Source organism: Schistocerca americana, chromosome 4, assembly GCF_021461395.2.
Source record: "Schistocerca americana isolate TAMUIC-IGC-003095 chromosome 4, iqSchAmer2.1, whole genome shotgun sequence".
Lineage (NCBI taxonomy): Eukaryota > Metazoa > Arthropoda > Insecta > Orthoptera > Acrididae > Schistocerca > Schistocerca americana.
Genome location: NC_060122.1, coordinates 743,206,632 through 743,232,834, shown reverse-complemented (window position 1 = coordinate 743,232,834; position 26,203 = coordinate 743,206,632). Strand labels below are relative to the sequence as shown.

The following is a 26,203-nucleotide window of genomic DNA, read 5'->3' as shown; positions in this document are numbered from 1 at the left end:
TCACTCCAGAGGATTGAAGAGGGTACCACAATGAGGCGGCACAATTACAAACTGAGTACCAGGCGAACAATGGCAACATGGAAGTTCCATTGATGAAATAATTATAAACACAGATACAATTCACTCAAGTGGTGGTGAATTGGAACACTCCATGATGGACAAAAGTGTTAATGATAGTGCAGGTGAAACATATAGTCTTCAGAAAATCTGTATGTAATGTTTAGGGATTGAATGTACATATTTTCAACAAAATTAAAAATAAAGAAGTCACTGGTAACATATTCAGTGTTTTGTAAATTTTACCTCTGCCTCCTGCGTAAACTAGATTTGATTTTAATTTAATTTGACCACTGTGCTCGTAGTTGCTTTACAATCATTAAAGATAATTGAAATCCATATTTTCAATTACTAATACATGAGCATGGTGACAACATTTCCACATGTAAGCGGAATCAGACGAAACGGTTACCCTTGAAAATGCTGAAACGAGTGAAACAAAATGGGTAAGGTAAAAATATAGGTATTTTCAGTATTAGCAAATGCCTTTTAAGTATCTTTAATTAAAAAAAATCATTTGTGAAGTAACAGCAACACATTTTGTAGAAAAGGAGTGTCTTCAGTCGGCATAACATTTCTGTGATCTTGAACTCCATGTGTAAAAATACGTCTGCTGCTGTTTATGATGCGACACATTGTCGCCAGCTAATTACAACAGTTTGGCTACACCACAACAGCTGTCACTACTGACTGAAGCCATTTGACTTTTTTGCTTTTTAGCCAGCGGACAGACAATACAGTTTAACATGGACTTCGAACCACAGTGTAATTCAGCATTTTTCTAGTTAATAAACATTGCCAGATGTGATAAGTAATTAGATAAAAATTTTAATCTGACCAGTGAGCCACAGAGCCAATTGGAAAAAAACCTTACTAGGTTAACCTTGAAAAATGGCCAGAAAATCATTCATAACAACACTAAAATAATGTATAATAAACAAATTGAAAAGAACATGGTACAAATTACCAATGAAGTTATAGAACTAGTTGGTGAGTTTTTATCTTCTGGGAAGCTCATGGTAATCACTGGATGGATAGTAAAAGATGTAAACAAAGAGTAAAAATGGCCTAGAATGCTTTGGGTGCATTAAACAGAGTTTTCAAAACAATGTTTGCAACATGGCTGAAATAAAAGGTTTACAATCCCTATATACTGGTAGATACACTGAAGAGCCAAAGAAACTGGTACACCTGCCTAATATCTCGTAGGGCCTCAGTGAGCATGTCGAAGTGCCACAACACGACGTGGCATGGGCTCAACTAATGTCTGAAGTAGTGCTGGAGGGAACTGACACTATGGATTCTGCAGGGATGTCCATAAAACTGTAAAGAGTACAAGGGGGAGGGGGGGCGGGGGGTGGAGATCTTTTCTGAATAGCATGTTGCGAGGCATCCCAGATATGCTCAATAATGTTCATGTCTGAGGAGTTTGGTGGCCAGTGGAATGTTTAAACTCGGAAGAGTGTTCCTGAAGCCACTTTGTAGCACACCTGGACGTGTCGAGTGTCGCACTGTCCTGCTGGAATTGCCCATGTCCATCGGAATGCACAATGGACATGAATGGATGCAGGTGATCAGACAGGGTTCTTACGTATGTGCCACATGCCAGAGCTGTATCTAGATGTATAAGGGGTCCCATATCACTCCAACTGCACACGCCCCACACCATTACAGAGCCTCCACCAGTTTGAACAGTCCCCTGCTGACTTGCTGGGTCCATGGATTTGGAAGGTTGTCTTGATACCCGTACACGTCCATCCACTCGATACAATTTTAAACGAGACTCGTCCGACCAGGCAACATATTTTCCAGTCATTAACAGCCCAATGTCACCGTCGATGGGCGCAGGCAAGGCCTTAAGCTTTGTGCCGTGCAGTCATTAAGGGTACAAGAGAGGGCCTTCTGCTCAGAAAACCCATATTGATGATGTTTCGTTGAATGCTTCACACGCTGACATTTGTTGATGGTCCAGCATTGGAATCTGGAGCAATTTGCAGCAGGGTTGAAGTTCTGTCACACTAAATGAATCTCTTCAGTTGTTGGTCCCATTTTCGCAGGATCCTTTTTTGGACACAGCAGTGTTGGAAATTTGATGTTTTACTGGATTCCTGATATTCATGATACACTCGTGAAATGGTCTTACGGGAAAATTCCCACTTAATCGCTACCTCACACATGATGTGTCCCATCACTTGTGCGCTGACTGTAACACCACATTCAAACTCATTTAAATCTTGATAATCTGCAATCGTAGCAGCAGTAACCAATCTAACAATTTCACCAGACACTTGTTGTCTTATATAGGCATTGCCAACCACAGTGCCATATTCTGCCTGTTTACATATCTCTGTATTTGAATTTGAATGCCTATACCAGTTTCTTTGGCGATTCAGTGTACGAATTACTGCAAGTGAGGCACAGCTTTTAATTCAAACAAGATTCAAAAACTAATCCTTTCTTAGGAGAAATGAAGAAGTGCACCCTAGAAATCACTGAGAGACAGAGATTCAATGAAAATGAAATGGAGGTGGGTAGGACACAGCCACACTAAAGTATGGCAGAGAGACCAAGGAATAACTTTGTCAAATTCCAAAGGTAAGACTGTAAAAGCAACCTAATGAAAAATGATTAGAAGACATTAGAAAAAACACACAAGCAATGTGGATGCATACAGTTGAAGGACATTACAAGGCCATAGCAAAGATATCCTTCAACTCCAATTCAAAATTCTATTGAGACTGAATGATATACGAAGGATGGAACTTAATAGTGGCAACTATTTATATATGGCTCGTACAAAATACTTACGTGTTTCAATGTTTTACTGACCTTCAAAGTAGTCACCAGCATTGAGTATAACCCGTTGCCAGCGATGTGGAAGTTGTAGGGTACTCTTAGCAGTGCCAGTTGTGTCGACAGTTCGAGCAGCACGGTCTATTGCCCGACGAATTTGTAGCAGTTCTGAAGTGAATGCCGTGAAGTGTTTCCTTCAGTGTAGAAATCAAGTTGAACTTACAAGGGCATAAGTCAGGGGAGTGCAGTAGTTGGTATAGCACTTAGCAGCCCCATCAGTCAAACAAATCAGTAAAAGCTTGCACTGTGCATGCTTGAACATTGTCCTGCAAAATGATGGTCATGTCCTGCAGAAAGTGTCTTCTGTCTCTATGCTGTTCATTATTGGAACACAACCTACGACCAGCTTAGAGGCAGAAGTGATAACACTTTCTGCAGGACATGACCATCATTTTGCAGGACAATGTTCAAGGATGCACAGTGCAAGCTATTACTGATTTCTTTGACTGATGGGGCTGCTAAGTGCTATACCAACTACTGCACTCCCCTGACTTACGCCCTTGTAAGTTCAACTTGATTTCTACACTGAAGGAAACACTTCACGGCATTCGCTTCATAACTGCTACAAATTTGTCAGGCAATAGACCGTGCCGCTCGAACCGTCAACACAACTGGCACTGCTAAGAGTATCCTACGACTTCCACATTGCTGGCAACGGGTTATACGAGGTGTGGCTAGAAAAAAACTGGACTAGTACTGGTGAAACAATAAAACGAGTGCAATAAGGCTGAAAGTCGAGTGGCCTGTCACGTGACTCTCGCTCCGCCTACTGCTCGAGTTTCATCTGCCTCCTGCACTCAGTCTGCCCATGGCGTCTGTTTTAAGTAGTTGACGTTTTGTCTGTGCGTCGGAAAATGTTGAGTGTACAGAAAGAACAGCGTGTTAACATCAAATTTTGTTTCAAACTAGGAAAATCTGCAAGTGAAACGTTTGTAATGTTACAACAAGTGGACGGCGACGATTGTTTATTGCGAACACAAGTGTTTGAGTGGTTTAAACGATTTAAAGATGGCCGCGAAGACACCAGTGATGACACTCGCACTGGCAGACCATTGTCAGCAAAAACTGATGCAAACATTGAAAAAATCGGTAAACTTGTTCGACAAGATCGCCGTTTAACAATCAGAGCAGTGTCTGAGTTAACAGGAGTTGACAAGGAAAGTGTTAGGCAGATTCTTCATGAAAGTTTCAACATGAACAAAGTGTGTTCAAAAATGGTTCCAAAGTGTCTCACAATTGAACAGAAGGAATGCCGAAGAATGATTTGTTCTGACATCCTGGAAAACATTGAAAGTGATCCCACCTTCTTACAAAATGTTATTACTTGCGATGAATCTTGAAAGGAACTAGATTTGAGACTGTTGAAGCAGTAAAAGAAAAAGCGACGGAAGTAATGTATGGACTTACCGAAAATGATCTGCAGCATTGCTATGAACAGTGGAAAATTCGTATGGAGCGGTGTAGAGACCGAGGAGGAGAGTACATTGAAGGAGATAACATGAAATTGTAAATAATTGTAAATAAATGTTTTTTCCAGCATCAGTCCGGTTTTTTTCTAGCCACACCTTGTACACAATGCTGGTGACTACTCTGAAAGTCAGTAAAACTTTGAAACACATATCTATTTTGTATAATCTGTAAATAAATAGTTGCCCCTATTAAAGTTCCAACCCTCATATTTCTCAGTTCAAGCTACAAATTTTCAGTGTTTCCAATCAGATGTGCAGGTCTCACAAAATATGCAGCAGCACTCACCATGCATTTGTTTCAGACCCCAATATTGTGTTACTTTAAATACGTGATAATCAATGTGCAGTCACATTTACAATCGCTACAGACTCAGGTGAGCACAAGCAGTCAAGGGAACTGAAGTGGAATGGTTCTTTTCTGTGGATTTGTAGGAGAATATGGATGAAACAAGCTACTCCTAAATTACAATACATTCCCTGTCAACATTTCCGTATCTTATTGAATACAACTATGTGAGAAATTCCATATTTACTCTTGGTTTTCATGAGTAACTGCCCTGGCATATCTGCAAATAAAATCTATACAGCATTGTTGCATTAACCTCTCTCAATATTCATACTTTCACCATTTAAAACAGAGATCTTGCAGAGACATTTTTTGTGCCAGCAGTCATTTTATCTACCAGTTAAGTACAAGCAATAATGCACTCAGTCATTAAAGCTCCTTAAAGAAAAGAATCTTCCTCTGTGGATATCAGTTGTTCAATAACAAGGAATTCAGGGCAATATTCATAATATATTAATTGTGGGAACACACTATGGCAGAAGTCGCGAAAATGGGCACCTCAAGGTCACCTCACTGTCTTACAGCATTGCCAGTTAGTGATAATTTCATGTGTTAATAACAATTTCGAAAGAAATATTAGAAATATTTATTTTTAGTCTAGAATATGATGTAGTACTTTCCAAAAGAAAATTCTTCACAGGTACTACAAAATAAACACAATGACAATGTTGCACAGAATTTTGAAGAAAAGTAATTTTTTACTTCAATCTATGGAAAAAAAAGCAGAGCCACTAACATTTTTAGACCGAAAAAAAAAGAACATATGAACATTCTCAAAGCTTACTGATGCAAGTGATACATATTTCATCATGAAAACAAAAGTATTCTGAGACAAAAAATAAAATACTGTAAGAGATGTGAAACTATTCTGCCTGTGAAACTAAAAATGTCATCACTGATGAATATGCATTCTGTTGGACCTTGTAGGAATGTCCAAACAGTAGTCCCTGTCGCTCTCTCTTTTGTTTGTTTTTTAAACTGCAACTCTTATTGCTCCTTTGTCACTGCATCCATCACCCAAATCACCAATATATGCTACAGAAAAGTAATTGTATGTATTTTCAGGCCATTATTTCTGCTGAAGTCAAGTAAAACAAATTTGTGTGCATGGTTTTGTGGAACCCAAGTTTTATCGAAGTATACTACAAGAATTTTGTCCTCAGCATGCAATATGTACATGTACACAAAACTTTTTTCTTACTGTTGCAATATCTCTGATTTTCTTTAAAAATTTTCGTTTGTCATTACACTTTCTGAGCCAAAAACCAAGTGAGCATAGAAGACAAAGAATGAAGGTCTCTGAGCCGGCATAATTAATTTCTTCTCTGATTATTTATTTAGCTGCAGATACTCTCCTTTGTCAGTATGGATGTATAGTTCTATGCACTAATTTTTTGTCAAAATCATCAAATTTTGTAGATTTCCGTTTTGATTTATATCACCTTCTTGGGGAATCAAATCACTTGCCCACATCTAGAGATTCTGCCAATGTCACTGCACTGTTAATATTGCACACAGTCGATTTAAAAATACAAGTTTTGTCATCATTTTAGGAACATGTGCAAAATTTATATTATTCCTGGTTTCTTCACTATTGACCAGATCAGTAAAAAACCTTAAGCACATTTGAAATGACAATCTTAGTTCGCTTTTGAATGTCTTTTCGCACTTTCTGCACATTGACTAGAATACGCCCTTGCTCCTTCATTTCGCTCAGTAGCAAACACACATCACTCTACTATTCCACAGAGGATTAAAACCACACATTAACACAAGCTGTTGCACAGAAACACTAAACACTCAGCTGGTGCTGACCTAATGCACTGTTAACAGTGTATATGTCAACAAAGCTATGAGATGGGCAAATCAGTGTTTAGTGCCTTTGGACTGCAGGCAACATGTGTGACCTTGAGGTGTCTAATTTCATGACGGCCACTACAGAAATCATACTTTTATCAGTAGCATGGGTCATAGTATTTATAAGTTGGGTACAAGACAATTATGTTACTATTGCTCATACTAAATAATAAATTTTCTCTCTCATACTTTTATTTAAATAAAGAGAAACCAAAAGGATTGGCTTCTTTTCTTTCTCATTTATTCGAAAAATGTCGTAAACCACTGCCAAAAACTGGTTATAAACACTTTTTGAATATGACCAGTTTCAGTCTTCAGACAATCGTAGAGCATTGTAAGACATTTAAAGACTGAAACTGCTTATAATAATGAAGTATTTATTATCAGTTCTTGGCAGTGAACTATGACTATTTTTAAATACCTATGAGCTATGAGACGCCACCTTCATAACATATATTTCTTATTTATAATGCTTCAGTTACATACCCTTTTACTTTTGTAGAAATTGCTGAATGTCTTTCTAATATTTATCCATTTTTTGCCAAAACTTGGGTACGGTATGCCAGAGAGCTAAAAAACAAAGCAGAATAAATCATACATCAATGTAAATGCAACTGACTATTGCTACTAGACATTCATACTTTTTAAGTGTTCATGCAACAACATTACAACAAACTTTTAAACACAGTGACAGTTTGTAAGTACAAGGGTTGGAACTTAAATAGTGGCAAATATTCATTCACAACCGATACAAAAGAGTTACACGTTTGCACCTGTTACTGTCCTTCAAAGTAGTCACCAGCATTGTGTAGAACCCGTTGCCAGCGATGTGGAAAGCATAGTATACTGTCAGCAGAATCTGTTTTGTTGATGGTGCAAATGGAGCAGTATACTGCCTGTCGAGTCTCTGGAACAGTTCTGAAGCGAATGCCATGAAGTGCTTCCTTCATCTTCAGAATCAAATCAAATTCACAAGGACTTAAGTCCAGGGAGTATGGTGGATGGTACAATACTTCCCAGGCCCACTGACCGAACAGAGCAGCCACAGCTTGCGCTGTATGCGCCCATGCATTGTCGTGCAAAATGATGGGTGGGTTCCACGGAAAGTGTCGCCGCTCCTTTCGCAAAGCTGGTCACAGTTGATGCTCCAAAAACGAACAGTAATACTGTGCACTGACAGTCTGCCATGGAGGAACGTAATGCATTAGGATAACACCATCACAGTCGTACACGAGAATCACCATAACTTTCACCATACTGGGGCTCTGACGCACTTTCGACTTTCGCGGCGACCCATAATGACGCCATTCATTTGATTGGCATTTCAGTTTTGGCTCATACAATGTGGCCCCTGTCTCATCCAGTGTTACAATATGGCATAAGAAAGCCTCTGCTTCGCGCTCATAGCACTCCAAGTGCGTCTGAGCAGCATCATAACACATCTGTTTCTGCATTTCCGTCAAGTCATGCGGAACCCAACGTGATGCAATTTTTCGCATGCCCAGGTGTTCCTTCAGGATGCGAAGCACAGTCGTATTCGTTAATCCGGTTTCGTGAGCAAGCTCAGTGTTTTGTAAGGCAATGCCAATTACCCGCACACCTCTTGAAGACCTAGATGACACTGTCGTGCTGTACAACCTTTGGCACATTCAATCTTGATCCAACTCTATTGTCCCTGTTTCGAACTACTCACTCACAAGTGACTGTTTTTCCCTCGATTGGGTCGCAAGCCAGAGCCGTGGGACGGGCAAATCTATTTGTTCGGAGGTAAGGCAGGTATGTCAACAACGTGTGCTATCAGCGACAATGTTGTTGTTGTTGTGGTCTTCAGTCCTGAGACTAGTTTGATGCAGGTTTGATGCAGCTCTCCATGCTACTCTATCCTGTGCAAGCTTCTTCATCTCCCAGTACCTACTGCAGCCTACATCCTTCTGAATCTGCTAAGTGTATTCATCTCTTGGTCTACCTCTACGATTTTTACCCTCCACACTGCCCTCCAGTGCTAAATTGGTGATCCCTTGATGCCTCAGGACATGTCCTACCAACCGATCCCTTCTTCTAGTCAAGTTGTGCCACAAACTCCTTTTCTCCCCAATTCTATTTAATACTTCCTCATTAGTTATGTGATCTACCCATCTAATCTTCAGCATTCTTCTGTAGCACTACAATTCGAAAGCTTCCACTCTCTTCTTGTCCAAACTATTTATCATCCATGTTTCACTTCCATACATGGCTACACTCCATACAAATACTTTCAGAAACGACTTCCTGACACTTAAATCAATACTCGATATTAAATTTCTCTTCTTCAGTAACGCTTTCCTTGCCATTGCCAGTCTACACCTTATATTCTCTCTACTTTGACCACCATCAGTTATTTTGCTCCCCAAATAGCAAAACTCCTTTACTACTTTAAGTGTCTCATTTCCTAATCTAATTCCGTCGGCATCACCCGACTTAATTCGACTGCATTCCATTATCCTCGTTTTGCTTTTGTTGATGTTTATCTTATACCCTCCTTTCAAGACACTGTCCATTCCGTTCAACTGCTCTTCCAAGTCCTTTGCTGTCTCTGACAGAATTACAATGTCATCGGCGAACCTCAAAGTTTTTATTTCTTCTCCATGGATTTTAATACTTACTCCGAATTTTTCTTTTGTTTCCTTTGCTGCTTGCTCAATATAGAGATTGAATAACATCGGGGAGAGGCTACAACCCTGTCTCACTCCCTTCCCAACCACTGCTTCCCTTTCATGTCCCTCAACTCTTACAACTGCCATCTGATTTCTGTACAAATTGTAAATAGCCTTTCGCTCCCTGTATTTTACCCCTGCCACCTTCAGAATTTGAAAGAGAGTAATCCAGTCAACATTGTCAAAAGCTTTCTCTAAGTCTACAAATGCTAGAAATGTTAGGTTTGCCTTTCCTTAATCTTTCTTCTAAGATAAGTCGTAGGGTCAGTATTGCCTCACATGTTCCAACATTTCTACGGAATCCAAACTGATCTTCCCCGAGATCGGCTTCTACCAGTTTTTCCATTCGTCTGTAAAATTCGCTTTAGTATTTTGCAGCTGTGACTTATTAAACTGATAGTTCGGTAATTTTCACATCTGTCAACACCCGATTTCTTTGGGATTGGAATTATTATATTCTTCTTGAAGTCTGAGGGAATTTCGCCTGTCTCATACATCTTGCTCACCAGATGGTAGAGTTTTGTCAGCTCTCCCAATGCTGTCAGTAGTTCTAATGGAATGTTGTCTACTCCCAGGGCCTTGTTTCGACTTAGGTCTTTCAGTGCTCTGTCAAACTCTTCGCGCAGTATCATTTCACCCATTTCATCTTCATCTACCTCCTCTTCCATTTCCATAATATTGTCCTCAAGAACATTGCCCCTGTACAGACCCTCTATATACTCCTTCCACCTTTCTGCTTTCCCTTCTTTGCTTAGAACTGGGTTTCCATCTGAGCTCTTGATATTCATGCAAGTGGTTCTCTTTTCTCCAAAGGTCTCTTTAACTTTCCTGTAGGCAGTATCTATCTTACCCCTTGTGAGATAAGCCTCTACATCCTCACATTTGTCCTCTAGCCATCCCTGCTTAGCCATTTTGCACTTCCTGTCCATCTCATTTTTGAGATGTTTGTATTCCTTTTTGCCTCTTTGCCTGCGACAATAGTAGATTCAATTGCATCGTATCTCCACAGCAGTGTTGTCACTAATTAAGTTCCAACCTATGTACTATCTTTACAGATAAATAGTAGCAACAGTAAGAGAAACAGAAATACTGATTGCCTTAAGCTTTGAGATTCAAGGGTAACTTTATGCGGGACAGAAAGGGAGCAGAAGGAAGAGAATATAGTAAACAAATGGAGAAGAAATTCAGCCCTTGCAGCCTCGGATGGTATGGAACAGAATCTGGTTCCACTCCATCTTATTCTGTACGTGAGTGTCTTTCATCTAGTGTCATTTTTAAGATAAATGCTACAATTTTTCTTTCTCCCTTTTGTCTTCTGTTCTATAAGAACTACCTGGTTTTGACAAATATGTTGTCAACAGCCTACTATTTATGTATTCTTTGATTAGGTACTTTTCAAAACATTTTCAGGCCATTTAAAAGTGCTTACTTCTCTTTCTCAGTTGGCTTTAGCTTCCAACATAGGAACCCATTTCTTGAATTACAGATTGATTGCCTGATATTTTCGTTTACTGTTCCAGCTGTTACCTTCTCAGCAATCAGTATGTAAGCTTCTTTTTACCACTTCATTGTATGGATTTTCATTGGTACTTTCAAAGTTTGAATTGGAGTTTGTTAGTTTAAATATAGATATATCCCAGACAAGCAGCATATTATTCATGTCACTACTCAACTATACAGGGTCAACCTAAACTGTACCAACAAACGTCAAGAGGTTAAAGAGGATATCTTGAGGAATTAATTAAGGATAAGGACCTATGTCTGGAAACATCATCTAACAACACCACAGTGCATGAAAACTCGAGACCAATCTAATGACACTCTTCGAGTTTGTGTTCATCGCAACACACTTCCTGTTTGATATACATTATTATGAACAGGCGGAGAGCATCACCATGGGTCACCTGTTGCTGGTGGTGGCAAATTTTTTCATGGATGATTTTGAAGAGAAGGTACTATATCACACCCAACTAAAATCAACTTATTTCTACCGTTTCATTAATGACATGCTCACTGTTTGGCCACATAGATGGAACAGCTTCGGTGCATTTCCCCATCACCTCAACTCGTTTGACTCAAACATACAGTTTACTATGGCGGTGGAAAAGGAGGGTGCCCTCCCAATTCTTGACATCCTGAGGAAACAGAAACGAGGTGATTTTGGGATGAGACAAGGTTAAACGAGTATTTCGGCCAACCATTAAGACCTTGATACTGCCAAGTCTATTCAGTGAAGGATGATCAAGATCTCTGGGGTCTACCAGACAACACCTGCCATTGCAACAAATCTTACACTGGAGAAACTGTTACACAGCATAAGATACTTTCCATGAGCGTAAGACGACACATTGAATTGTGCCAGACCATTAAATCAGCCACGATCAAGCATAGCATAAAAAGAGGTCCTGTCATAGGTTATAACAAAACCAAGATACTTAGGCAATCTTCCTCCTCCTGGGATTGTGTGATTAAAGAGGCCATTGAAATTAGCATTCATGATTGCTAATTAAGAAAAATAGTGTCCTACAAGTTTAATCAGGTGCTGAATCCTACACTGAGCCTAGAAAAAGGAAAGCATTCCTGTACAGTGAAGTCTGCACCCGAGAGAGACAGCGCAGACACACTGGACGCCACAGTTTGCAGTCAGTTGTCACCATTCCCACCACGAGGGCTACACAGACTACGACAGGAGCAGAGGGACTTAATGAGAGGATGGGTAACAGCTAGTGTAAATAGGATGCTGACTGAGCACAGCAGCAATCATCAGAAACCATCTGAAGATGGCAACAAGTCTGCTTGTTAGAATAACCTGGAGAACTTGCAACCTTGAAAAATCTACAAGTTAGAAATATACCAGCAAAACATCAGATCACATGAATTGTAACACCAACACCTCTGCCATCAGTGTGCTGTGTTGTTGTGGTGGGTGTGAGTGCAATTGCCACCATCTAACATCCTGAATGCTGTCTGACCCTTTACAAGGAGTTCCACTTGAAATCGGCTAGTTACAGTGGGGCCTAGAGTTTATTGTGGACTCCAAATCATTATGCGACTTTAATTTCTCATTCATAATAATCATTACCAGTGGTAAAACAAGTGATACACAACACGGGCAGACGCTCAAGAAATCTACAATTATCTCAAATTATTCTTGGGACCAAGAGCTGTATGAATCCTTAAGTGGAAAGCTCTGAGATATTTAGCGAGCGATGGAATGTATATCGGAAAGACGCATCAGAGGCCAAATTAATAGTTGGATGTTTTTTCCAGCCACCCAATTCTGCTGTGACAGTTCTGGAATCATTCAAAGAAAGTCTATGTCAGTAGCATATAAGTAACCAGATCATGCAATGCTAGTTTGACTTTAACCTACCAAGTGTAGACTGGGTTGTTTATGGATTCATCGCAGGGGGTAAGACTGTAAATCGTGGTCTGGAGAGTTATGTGCATAGTGAGTGGATAAATGATGGAAAAGACCCACCATAGTTTAATAGCAAAATTCAGAAGATGCTGAGGAAGCAGAGGCTGTTGCACTCTTGGTTCAAAAGAGAATGCACAAATGGCGACAAGCGAAGATTAGTAGAGATTTGTGCTTCTGTGAAAAGATGCACGAAGCATGCAACTACTACCATCATACCTTATCAAGAGAACGCAAGAAAATTCTGGTCCTATGTAAAATTGCTAAGTGAATCTAAAGCTTCCATTCAGTCCCTTGTTGACCAATCTGGTGTGGCAGTTGAAGATGGCAAAACAAAAGCCAAAGTGTTCAAGAAATCATCCACACAAGAGAATCATACAAACATACCATCACCTGACCACTGGACAGAAACCTGTATGGATGACATAGTAATAAGCATCCCTGGCATTGAGAAACAACTGAAGGATTTGAAAGCAAATAAGTCACCAGGTCTGGATAGAACCCCAATTCAGTTTTACAAAAAGTACTCTATGGCATTGGTCCCTCACCCAGCCTGCATTTATCATGAATCTCTGGCCCAGCACAAAGTCCCACGTAACTCGAAAAAAGCACAGGTGACTCCTGTATACAAGAAGAGTAAAAGAACGGACCCACAAAATTACAGACCAATATCCCTAATTCCAGTTTGCTGCAGAATCCTTGAACATATTCTCAGTTCAATATAACAAACTTTCTTGAGACTTAGAAGCTTCTATCAACGAATCAGCATGGTTTTAGAAAGCATCACTCATGCAAAACTCAGCTTGCCCTCTTCTCAGATGATATACTAAGAACTATGGGTGAAGGGCAACAGGCAGATGCCATATTTCTAGATTTCCCAGAAGCATTTGACATGAAGCCCCATTGCAGGCTGTTAAAAAACATGCAAGCATATGGAATAGGGGCACAGATATGTGAATGGCTTGAAGACTTCTTAAGTAATAGAACCCAGTATGTTGTCCTCGATGGTGAGTGTTTATTGTCAGGAGTGCCACAGGGAAGTGTCATAGGACCGCTGTTGTTTCCTACATACATAAATGATTTGGCAGATGGAGTGGGCAGCAATGTGCAGTTGTTCGCTGATGACACTGTGGTGAACAGTAAGGTGTCAAAGTTGAGTGACTGCAGAAACATACAAGATGACTTAGGCAAAATTTCTAGTTGGTGTGATGAATGGCAGCTAGCTCTACATATGGGAAAATGTACGTTAATGCAGAAGAGTAGGAAGATAAAACCTGTTTGGATACAGTATTACTAGTGTCCTGCTTGAAGCAGGCAAGTTGTTTAAATATCCAGGCATCACGTTGCAAAGAGGTATGAGGTGGAACGAGCATATTAGAACTGTGGTAGGTTAGGCGAATGGTCGACTCGGTTTACTGGGAGAATTTTAGGAAGCAGTGGTTCACCTGTAAAGAGACCACATAAAAGACATTGGTGCGACCTATTCTTGAGTACTGCTCAAGTGTTTGGGATCCATGACAGGTCGGAGTGAAGGAAGACATCGAAGCAATTCAGAGGTGGGTTGCTAGATTTGTTACCAGTAGGTTTGAACAACAATTTAGTGTTATACAGATGCTTTGGGAACTCAAATGGGAATCCCTTTGGGGAAGGTGACATTCTGTTTGAGGAACACTATGGAGAAAATTTAGAGAACATGCATTTGAAGCTGATTGCCAACTGATTTCGCTGCTGTCGACATAAAACGTGCATAAGGCTCACAAAGATAAAATTAGGGATCATGTGGAGGTATACAGTCAGTCATTTTTCCCTAGCTCTATCTAGAGATTACTAGTAATGGTACAGGGTGGTTGGCTGGTTTAAAGGAGGGGGGAAGGGACCAAACTGTGAGGTTATTGGTCCCTTGTTCCCAGTAAAATAACTACTCAAGGGAAGGAAGAAAAGAAAGGAGACTTACAGCAGAATAACAGGAGAACAGAAGAACCAGAAGAATGACAGAAAGACAACCAACACTACTACGGACAAAACAGGTAAAGAAAACCACAAAGAGAAGCAAGAAACAGGTAGAAGGGATAAAACAAGAGAGCCTATGACCATGGCTGGCCGACCACAAGAATAAAAAGTAAAAGCCAGCCACTTGTGACAGATTAAAACATCCAGTCTAAAAGCATTAGAGTGGAGAACACAAAGGGACCAAGGACGACGACAACTTATATAGAATGACAAAACCTACAGTCACGTATAAAACGTAAAACTAAATTAGCAGATGAGACTTTGTCAGCTAAAATTAATGGCAACAAGTCCAGTAACTGAGGAGACCATCACAGGGCAGCCAAAGAAGTACAGCTCACCAATATATTGGCCACTGTCAGTAGAAGGTAGCCATGTGTCACCCAAGTGTCACCAATGTGGAGCCGACAGAGAACCACTGAGTTCCTGCGAGAGGCCCGCGTGGAGATCTTCCACACATTCATAGTCTCCTTAAAGGCACGCAGTTTGTTGTGCGTACTGAGGTTCTGCCTTTCCATCTCCCAAAGCCGCGAAACCTTGCAGCGTAGTACTGAACGCAGGTCAGTTGCAGAGAAGCCGATTCCATAAGCAGTTTCTGCGAGCCTGTTTGGCCAGCGTGTTGGCAAGTTCATTGCCTGGGATTCCGACATTACCTGGGGTCCAGACAAACACCACTGAATGACTGGACCGTTCCAGGGCACAGGTGGACTCCTGGATGGACACTACCACAGGATGAAGAGGGTAACACTGGTTGATAGCTTGTAGGCTGCTCAAGGAGTCAGTACACAGAAGAAACAACTCTCCACAGCATGAACGGATGTGCTCAAGAGCACAAGATGTAGCCACCAGCTTGCCAGTGAAAACACTGCAGTCATCGGGCAAGAAATGCAGTTCAGTATGTCTTTCATGGACATACGAAAAGCCGACGTGATCATCAGCCATCAAGCCATCAGTGTAAACCACTTCATGGCCTCTGTACATGTCAAGAATCAAGAGGAAGTAACAGTGGAGAGCTGCTAGGGTTAACTGAGTCCTTAGGGCCATGTGAAAGGCCCAGGCGAAGCCACGGCCTAGGTGTACAACATGGAGGTGTACATGAGTGACCTCAAGTATAGGTGGTAAAGGCAAGGACTCCAGTTCAGAAAGAAGGGATTGGGCATGAACTGCAATTGGAAGCCCTGACCTGGGCTTCCGATGCAGGAGATGAACCGCCGTGGGTGGGAAAAGGTCGTTATTCGGATGTGCAGAAGAACTACAAATGTGAGCAACAGAACTGGTCAGCAGTTGCGCACACCTAACCAGCAATGTAGCTACTTCGGCCTCCACCAGGATGCTGGTCACCGGACTCGTCCAAAAAGCTCCTGTCACTAGGCGAACGCCACAGTGGTGCACTGAGATGAGCAAACACAACACTGAGGGCACCACCAAACTATAAACCAGACTCCCATAGTCAAGGCAGGATTGAACAAGGGCGTAGAGCGATCTGCAACCCAGTTGGTGTTGCTCAGGCAGCGGAGGACACTGAGGTGCTGCCAGCATTTTGCTTAATCTGACGAAGGTGAGGAAGCCAAGTCAATCAGGCATCGAAAACCAGTCCTAAGAATCGATGTGTCTCCATTACACTGAGTATATAGTCATTAAGGTAAAGGTCTGGTTCCGGATGAATGGTATGACGCCAACAAAGTGCATAACAAGCAACTTTGTGGCTAAAAACTGGAAACCATAGGCTAGAGCCCACAACTGCACCTTGTGGATAGCTCCCTGTAGATGCCGCTCAGCAACACCAGTACTGGTGGAGCAGTACGAAGTGCAGAAGTCGTCTGCATACAGAGAATGTGAGACGGACGGCCCTACAGTTGCTGCTAGACCATTAATGGCCACTAAAAATAGAGATACACTCAATACAGAGCCCTGCGGGACACCATTCTCCTGGATGTGGGGGGAACTATGGGAGGCACCAACTTGGACACAGAAATTACAAAGCAACAGGAAATTTTGGATAAAAATCAGGAGTGAGCATTGGAGACCCCACTCATATAATGTGACAAGAATATGATGTCACCAGGTCGTTTCATAGACTTTTTGTAAATTAAAAAAAAAGACAGCAACCAGGTGTTGGCATAAGGAAAAGGCTGTTCAAATGGCAGACTCGAGGGACACAAGATTGTCAGTGGTAGAGCAACCTTGGCGGAAGCCGCCCTGATATGGAGGCAGTAGGCCACGTGACTCCAGGACCCAACCCAACCGCCGACACACCATACGTTCCAGCAGCTTACAAAGAACGTTGGTGCAGCTGATGGGCCAATAGTTATCCACATCAAGCAGGTTTTTACTGGGTTTGAGCACCAGAATGATGGTGCTCTCCTGCCATTGCAATGGAAAGACACCACTGCACCAGAACCGGTTGAAGATGATGAGGAGATGTTGCTCGTAGTCAGATGAGAGATGTTTAATCGTCTGACTGTGGATCCGATCTGGCCCAGGAGCAGTGTCAGGGCAATGTGCAAGGGCACTGAGGAGCTCCCACTCTGTAAATGGGGCATTACAGGATTCACTGTGGCATGTAGTGAAGGAGAGGACGTTCCCTTCCAGCTGTCATTTGAGAGTGCGAAAGGTTGGGGGTAATTCTCCCACGCAGAGGCTTGAGCATAGTGCTCAGCAAAGTGCTCAGCAATCATGTTTGCGTCGGTAGATAACAAGCCATTTATGTTAACACTGGGAACACCGGTTGGAGTCTGGTACCCGAAAACACATTTGATCCTTGCCCAGACTTGGGAAGGTGACGTATGGCACCCAATGGCCGAGATGTATCTCTCCCAACACTCCTGATTCTGGCTTTTTGATAAGTTGGTGATCGCGGGCACAGAGCCGTTTAAAGGCTATGAGGTGCTCCAGCGACGGGTGCTGCTTATACCGCTGTAGAGTTCACCGATGCTTCTTAATTCTTTCAGTGACTTCCGGTAACCACCAAGGGACTGCCTTTCACTGTGGGCACCCTACAGAATGAGGGATCGCGTTTTCTGCTGCAGAAAGGATTGGTGTAGCCACCTGCTCAACCATCACATCAATGTTCCTGTGTGGGGGAGATTCAACGGTGACAGCAGAGGTGAAAGTTCCCCAGTCCGCCTTGTTTAAAGCCCATCTGGGCTCACGTCCGTGGGCCTGATGCCAGGGCAGTGACAGAAGATGGGGAAGTGGTCACTACCACACAGGTCGTCATGTGCTCTCCAGTGGATAAATGGGAGGAGTCCTGGGCCGCAAACTGATAAATCAATGGCCGAGTAACTACCACGAGCTACACTGAAATGTGTGGCGGCCCCAGTATTTAAGAGGCAGAGTTCGAACTGAGACAGTACAGTTTCGACATTTCTGCCTCCGCCAGTAAGCATGGTGCCACCGCACAAGGGGTTATGGGTGTTAAAATCTCCCAAAAGTAGGAAAGGTTTAGGAGTTGATCAATCAGTGCAGCTAATGCTTTCAGGGGTACTGCACCATCTGGAGGAAGATATACGTTGCAGACAGTTATTTCCTGCGTCATCCTTATTCTGACGGCCACAGCTTGAAGAGGGGTTTGAAGGGTCACACTTTCACTACAGACTGAGTTTAGGACATAGGCACAAACTCCACCTGACACTCCATTATAGTAGCTACAGTTCCTGTAATATCCCTTATAGACACGGAGGGCAGGGGTCCGCATTTCCGGGAACCAGATTTCCTGGAGGGCAATGCAGAAAGCAGGTTTAAAGCTTAACAGTTATTGTAGCTCAGCCAGGCGGTGGAAAAACCGTCACAATTCCACTGGAGGATGACGTCATCGTGAGACTGGGAAGGCATGGAACATTCAATGAGGCAGTTTATGCCTCAGGGTCACCTGCTGCCACCGACTTATTGCCTGAGCAGTCTATATCCACTGTGTCTGAGGGTCTGGCAAGATCTAGGTCCTTAGTGGACGCCAGAATCTCCACCTCATCTGCAGACGCAGAGCTTGTAGGTAGCGGTGGTGTGGGTGCCACCGCAATTCCCTTGGTCTTGGGGATCTTCTTTTTGGATTTCTCTCACTACTCCTTGGGTTTCCCTGGCTGGGAGGACTTCACTGATTCAGTCTCCGGGACTGAGCATGAGCATGAAGCCCTACGACCAGCTGCTTCTGGGCTCTTTAGTCACTAGCGGATGTCATCTTTTCCACTAGCAGAAACCTGGGAAGAGAGTGACCTAAGGGACCCCTTCTTAGTGAGAGGAGCTGAAGAACCCGTATGCTTCTCCGGCACACAAGTGGGGACTGATATCCCCAATTGTTGGGGGTGGGGGAGGGGAAGGGGATGTTGCTCCCGAAGTAGGTGGTGCAGGAGCAATAGGGAGGGAAGTGCCCCCCACCATCAAGGGGGCAGATGTAGTCTTCTGACTCTGAGATGTGACTGGGGTTGGCGGAGCTGATGAGGCTAGAACTGTTGCAGCGGCGGCATAAGACGATGTCATACGTACAGGATGTAGGCATTCAAATTTCCTCTTAGTCTCAGTGTAGGTCAGTCGGTCATGGGTCTTGTACTCCATGATTTTCCTTTCTTTCCAGAGCATCCTGCAGTCAGGCAAGCAAGGCGAATGGTGCTCTCTGCAGTTGACACAGATGGGAGGAGGGGCACATGGAGTATTGGGACATGATGGGCATCCGCAATCTCCACATGTGACGCTAGAAGTACAGCGGGAAGACATATGGCCGAACTTCCAGCATTTAAAGCACCACATTGGGGGATGGATATAGGGCTTTACATCACAGCCGTAAACTATCACCTTGACCTTCTCTGGTAATGTATCACCCTTGAAGGCCAATATGAAGGCATTGGTGGCAATTTGATTATCCCTCGGACCCCGGTGGACACGCCGAACGAAATGTACACCTCACCGCTCTAAATTGGTGCGCAGTTCATCATCAGACTGCAAAAGAAGGTCCCTGTGAAATATGATAGCCTGGACCATATTTAAGCTCTTATGGGGCGTGATGCTTACAGAAATATCCCCCAGCTTGTCACAGGCGAGTAACGCTCGTGACTGGGCAGAAGATGCTATTTTGATCAAGACTGACCCAGAGCGCATTTTGGACAAGCCCTCTACCTCCCCAAACTTGTCCTCTAAATGCTCAACAAAAAACCGAGGCTTCATTATCATGAAAGATTCCCCATAAGCTCTCGAACATACAAGGTACCGGGGCAAATAAGAGCCACTGCCATTCTTAGCCTGACGTTCCTCCCATGGTGTGGCCACGGAGGGGAATGATTTGGGGTCCTACTCCTGTGCATTGAATTGAGCCCATGAATGCTTAGAGACTGCTGGTGTTTGACCACCACCAAGGGATGATGCACTACGCTTCGTCACGTGTCATCCGCCCTGATGCCACCCACTCCGCCCGGGGGCCCTCCCCATGGGTGCCACCCAGCCACAGCGAAGGCCATCTGGCAGGATGGCCATTGCTGGGCGTCCCGATGCCCCAGGGTGACGGGCATCTACTCCTCGGCATACGCAGGGAGTTAACGGCACAGGCATCAGTAGAGCGATCCCTGTGTGGTCAGGGGGCTACAACCAACAGGGTACAAGGCGGCCCCACCACAACAGACTGGCTACTGTGCTGGATATCAGGTGCAACCAGGCTAACAAGTCCATTATCATCATCAGTGTAGAAAACGATACTGCACAGTTGATAGAAAAATACGCACCAAGGAGGGTGACCTAGCCCAACAGTTGGAGAATGAGCAGAAGTGCAGATCCACATCAACAAAGGATGTGATAGGTCTTTATGAAGCACCACGTAAGGTGCCCTTCCTCAATTGGCTCGCTCTTTGGGAAACTTTTGAAAAATGGTCAAACCCTACAGGAGACCATCACATAAAAGCCGAAATGTGTGAGACTCCTTTTACGTCAGGCAGGAATACCTCGGGCCTATTCTAACCCCCGGCCCACAGGGGGTAATGGTACAGGGTATCATACGGTGGCTAGTGGAGTATCAACATAGATGTAGATAAGTGGCCAAAAATTCTAGGACCAATCAGGTACTGACACTTGAACATTTGAGTTTGTAATCTGACACTTACACACTCTGCCACCACATCATGGAAGACACAAAGAGAAACAAAAATATCGTCCTCATTTTCCTCTAGACAACAGCACTATCGCTGAATAATAACAAATAATTTACAAGCTGCTAATTTCATCCGACAGTTTGTATACATTGGGAACGTAACCAGATCTCCTGATATCTCTTTAAAGACATCAAATATTATTGCATTGCAATATCTAACCACATAATGTTTTAGGAACTTAACTTATTTAAGGCAAATGCCAGAATGGTTCCTCCAAAAAGGGCACAACCTATTTCCTTCCCTATACAATCTTTCTCTATGTTCCCAGTGATCCTGTCACTAAGGATACTTTAAACCTTGCCCTTAATCCTTCTCCTGTGCCTTATTAATTATATCATCTCACTTTCAAAGCTTACTAAATAACAACAAATTTGATTCACTTTTATAATTTTGATTTCTTTTCTTATTGATCATGTCACATGTGGCACTCATTCCCATCTTCACTTCTTCATACACACTGCTTCCCTTCCATTTGTCTTTATTTCATTATTAATTCATGTTCACAATGTAGTTCCTGGAGCATCTCAACACCTTTCTCTGTCTTCCCGCCCTCTCCACAGTCCTTCCCTGACTACTCCCTCTCTGCAAAACTTGCCAGACTACCTAAAACTTTCTCACATACCACATCGGTATTCATACGGATCCTTTCATTGCATTTCACAATGTTATAACTGCTCTTTAATTAATTACAAGCATGTAATTTCCACTGAACATTCCTCATCATTAACTATATCTCAGAGTGTGTACAAATTTATCAGAACTAAGAGCCTCTTTTCTTTATGATTACACTGGTGCATCAAATAACACCAGTATTCTTTTCAACAAAACAGGATATTTTTCATTTCAAAGCAATAGTAGAAGATTTTTTTGAGAAGATGAGAAGCATATACAGCTGAAATAAGAAAAATTGGAGCAGCTCTGGAAAACACACAAAACAACATATAGTATAAACAATAACAGTAATAAGAGTGCTAGTTTTCATTTAAGGTTTTTCTTCCATCAGTAGACAGGAAGGAAACCAGAGAAAGTAAGACATCCTGAGCACATAAAATATAAAATAATGTTATTGAAGCATTACTAAACATTTTGCAATTTATTAGTGTAATAAGTTTCCTTTAATTATAATCTGACATAGGTTCATTAGTGTTGAAAACTATATACAAAAATTAAAACATTTAAATCACATTCAACAAATAGGTGGATTTCAGATTAAACGCCGGGAAAACTCTTGATTGTTCTCATAACAAGCAAGAAAAGAAATAAAAATCTAATAATAAATAGCAAAACAAATCAATTTGAAACAACTCAGTGTTGTGAGATACACATATACTGACTACTAATTTATACAATCGTTGGAATTACTCACCTGGCATTGGCCGTACAGAAACCTCCCCATATCCCAAGGCCCATCTGTCACGATGGCATACTTGTACTTCGTTCCAAGTCCATGTTTCACCAGCCAAGCTTCAAAACGTGACAGAACTTCTGGAAATGTTTCAGCTTTGTCAACTTGCTCCTGAGTGATTCCCGTCAATTCAGTGCAAAATTTAGACAGTGTTGATTTTATAGTTGGTCTACAATATGACTGAAAACAATCCTCAATTTCTTGCTTTTCTGAATTTACCAGTACTGCTGGGAACTCTATTATTTCATGCCTGGAAATTTAACCAACATTTAAAAGGAATCAAACCACTGTAGTCATGGAAAGAAATGGTTGAAGTACATCTATGAGACACTGCTTTTTAATCAGATGTTAACATACTTAACTGATTACTAAAGTCAACATTGACTTTTTGACCTCTAACCTCAAATTTTAGTTGTGAGGGAAAAAAACACATACTTCATTAACATAACTAAGGAACTGCAAGACAGACGTAGTGGCAGATAGCTCAACTGGTAAAAGCATTATGATTCAAATGTCCAGGATCAAAAGCTGATAAATGATATAAATTTAAAGTGATACACTTGCACTAATTTTGTCCTATTCCCATAGATGTATATTTCACTTAGATATACTGAGAAATATGGGACCAGTACGAGTAAACTTCCTGTTCCACAGCGCCCAAATTAACTTACTCCTTGAAATACATCACAAATTGTGAAAAACAAAAACATCAGAATAATCTCATGATGGTTTGTTACTATTATCTACCAAATACTCTAATTAAGGACAAAATAACAAAGCACAAAAAATTCTTCACAGATCACAAATCCATAGATCCCCCATTGTGTTTTATATGTCTTAATATGGCCTTTAAATTTGAAAATCATCAAATGTCAGCTATTAATGTACAGTAACATTATCACAATGAACAGTCAGCAAAATTACACTGGATCAAATAGTGATTCGTAATGCACAATACGTAGTAAGAGAACAACAGATATGTTACTGATATTTCACAGAAGACTCAGACCACATAAACAGAACCAGTAACAGCACACAATAACTCAATTAGTGGGAAAAAATATTCCAACACACACAACTCTTCCACATTTTTATTTGCCATAACTTGCATGTTTTTGTTCTCATAAATCTACCTTCTGAAGGATACAAAGTAATTTTCTTTCTTTTGGTTATTGAGACATGTTTGAGCACCAACATGTCCTACACGGTCAGCTAAGGACTGGATTTTTACACAAGGAACAAGTGGCACAATTACTCAAACACACACAGAACTTTTAGAGAGAGCAGGTGCTGTCAATGTAAGATTCCCATTTTGTAACATTTCGTTGTTTTAAATTCCAGAGTTTCTGATGATGCTCTTGTAAAATTATAGAGTAAAACCGGTAAAAATAAAACATTCTGATTGCAACTTGTATCTGTCCTGATAAAATCAATTCCAGAATACTTTTAGACTGAAGATTCCTGTACTAACAGTACTTTTTTAACTTTTGTAGCAGTAGGCACCAATCTGTTTTGAACACAAAAGATCTGCAATGGTGCCTATTTGATCTTTTTCACTGTCTTCAAAACATAGTAACATTCAACAGTTAAATATCGTTTCAAAAGTGCTAAAACTGCCACTGAACCATACAAACCATACAAACACAATAAACAAATGATTATCTAAGTCAAAAAGGCCTTCAAATAATATCTTATGCAACATATTATACCCCTGATTAGTAAGAAAATATATATCAGCACATTTTTAAAAGTCTTAATAAATGTTGACAGCCTTACTTTGACCCACAAGGATGAATAAAACAAACACCTCTCTTACACCAATGTTAAATGGCTAGTATCAATCTTAATGCATCATTTCCAGTTGGTTCCTTGCCACTTCCGCAAAAATTTTCTCCAAGCTGTACTGCAGTTCAAAGTGACACCATATTAAAGTTACACGAAAATCACACTTATGGTGTCCATGTAAACAAATGCAGTTTCACTTTAGTTATCATGCCAAGTCTGTATTTCCATGAATGCTATTTCCATCTAGCTAGTAGGTCCATTACTTAATTCAAGTCCTCCAATGACAAATCACGTGTTCACACCTAACCACAAGAAACTGAAAAAATCCGAACAGCACTACACATCTGCACATGGGAAACACACTGTGAATTCTTGCATTCTTTCTTTATTACAAAAGCAACTTTATTAATCTGTATTATCAATTACTTCTAACTGCAGAAGGTAGCACTCTCAATTACTCCCACCCCTCCCTTCCTCCCCAGAGATGATGTTGCTCCCAGTATGGCTGTCAGATGACTTTCATGGGTTCCAAGCAACTACTGAAATTGTTTAAATGTTGAAGTCCTTCAGTGAATTAGATAAGAAGTTCAAAATTGATTTATTTTATTTTTTTAAATTCCAATGCAGATATTCCCATCGGTCATTTTCTTTCCACTACTGTGCTTATCTGGTAAGTGCTGTCTCCTGTTTTGATTTCTTACATTATTAATGATAATAGGGAAAATACCTTACATCACCATTAGGTTTCTAGTTCATAAGTGAGCCTAGTAGATTCTGACCCCAACATTCAGTATTGAGAATCTGTTGGAGGACTGTCTTCACTTGTATGAGGGAAAGCCAACCCATCAGCTCCCTACTTCAGACCAAATGAGGATTGAAGTGCACGAAAAACTGTCTCTATAGCTAACATAATACCTCCTCTGAACCCTTGTCTCAATGTAACATAGATATGATTTGTACATTATAGGATAAATGAGATGACATTTATTAAGAAATATACAGAGATTGCCAGAAAATGGAACCCAGGTGCTAAAAACATATCTGAGTGACAAAAAGAAAAAAAAAATAATTATCACTGAAAAATAATGCGTGACTTGCAGAATCCTTCATCCAAAACATATGAAAAACACACTGAAAATATGAACTTCAACGTCCATCGAGATAATTACAATTCGCATCACTCTCCTCCATGGTTATCCAACCCCAGTTTCTTTAGTACTACGTTAATTCCTCCCTACCTGTAATTTAGCTCTTTCTCTTATTATCTTCATCAGCAAAACAGTTTGTCACATTTTCACAGAAAGCATTCTTTTGTTTTCTTCCCTTTTTCCCCATCTCTCACCTATTTCTGCACATTTTCCGCCATTCTTACGCATTTATTCCTTACATTTACAATTTTATTGCTTTCTGTTTATATTCGCACTGTCCCTGACATCATCAACCACTTTTCATTTGTAGTTAGTGTTCTAAGGCCAGTCAGTGACTTGTCTTTTATCATATCTTCCCTATTCCAATGTTTGTTCAGTATTCTGTATATGGGTGTTCTTTACTTTCAGCTTTCCAGAAATATCTGTATGCTCCACAACTGTTTCATTTTAAGTAAATAGTGATATTTTTCTGGAAACTTTGGACACATTCTGAAAATTTGCTCATTTACTTTTGTTTTGGCTAGTTGTTTTAAACAAAACAAACCAAATGCTCTACAATTTTGATACTTATGATGTTTTGAACACTGCTTCATTTTGCAGCAAGTTCTTATAGAAATTACAGAGGACTGTGATTTGTAGCTTAACGCTGTTCAATACATTGTAATTTTTATCACTTCTAGTGTTTAAAAAATCTCTGTGCGTGACGATGGCATAAAAGGTAAAATGTGGTTTGTGAAATATGTAATAAATATCGTAGAATACTACTCTAGTGCCACGCATGCGCATACGTGTGTGTGTGTGTGTGTGTGTGTGTGTGTGTGTGTGTGTGTGTGTGTGTTTTCATTCATAATCAATAAAAAAATACTTCCTGACTTCTTGCTGGACCACCTGACCATCTCTGCAGACATGTAGTCACCAAGGGTGAATGCCATACAAGGGGCCTGGGTTCGATTCTCGATCGGGCTGGAGATTTTCTCCGCTCAGGGACCGAGTGTTAAGCAATCCTCATTATCATTTCATCATCATCATTGACA

The 26,203-nt window shown here is 41.3% G+C and overlaps 1 protein-coding gene across 3 annotated transcripts in view; it reads right to left on the bottom strand.

Annotated features, from left to right (window-relative positions):
• Positions 1-26,203, bottom strand: part of LOC124613868 (3'-5' exoribonuclease 1-like) — a 101,552-nt gene that overhangs the window by 42,528 nt on the left and 32,821 nt on the right. For all 3 annotated transcript variants that reach the window (XM_047142596.1, XM_047142597.1, XM_047142595.1), the window contains exons 3-4: positions 22,198-22,486; positions 7,069-7,152 (exon numbers count right to left, since the gene is read on the bottom strand). In XM_047142596.1, coding sequence (XP_046998552.1) covers positions 7,069-7,152; positions 22,198-22,486 — 373 coding nt within the window. The remainder of the gene's footprint in view (positions 1-7,068; positions 7,153-22,197; positions 22,487-26,203) is intronic.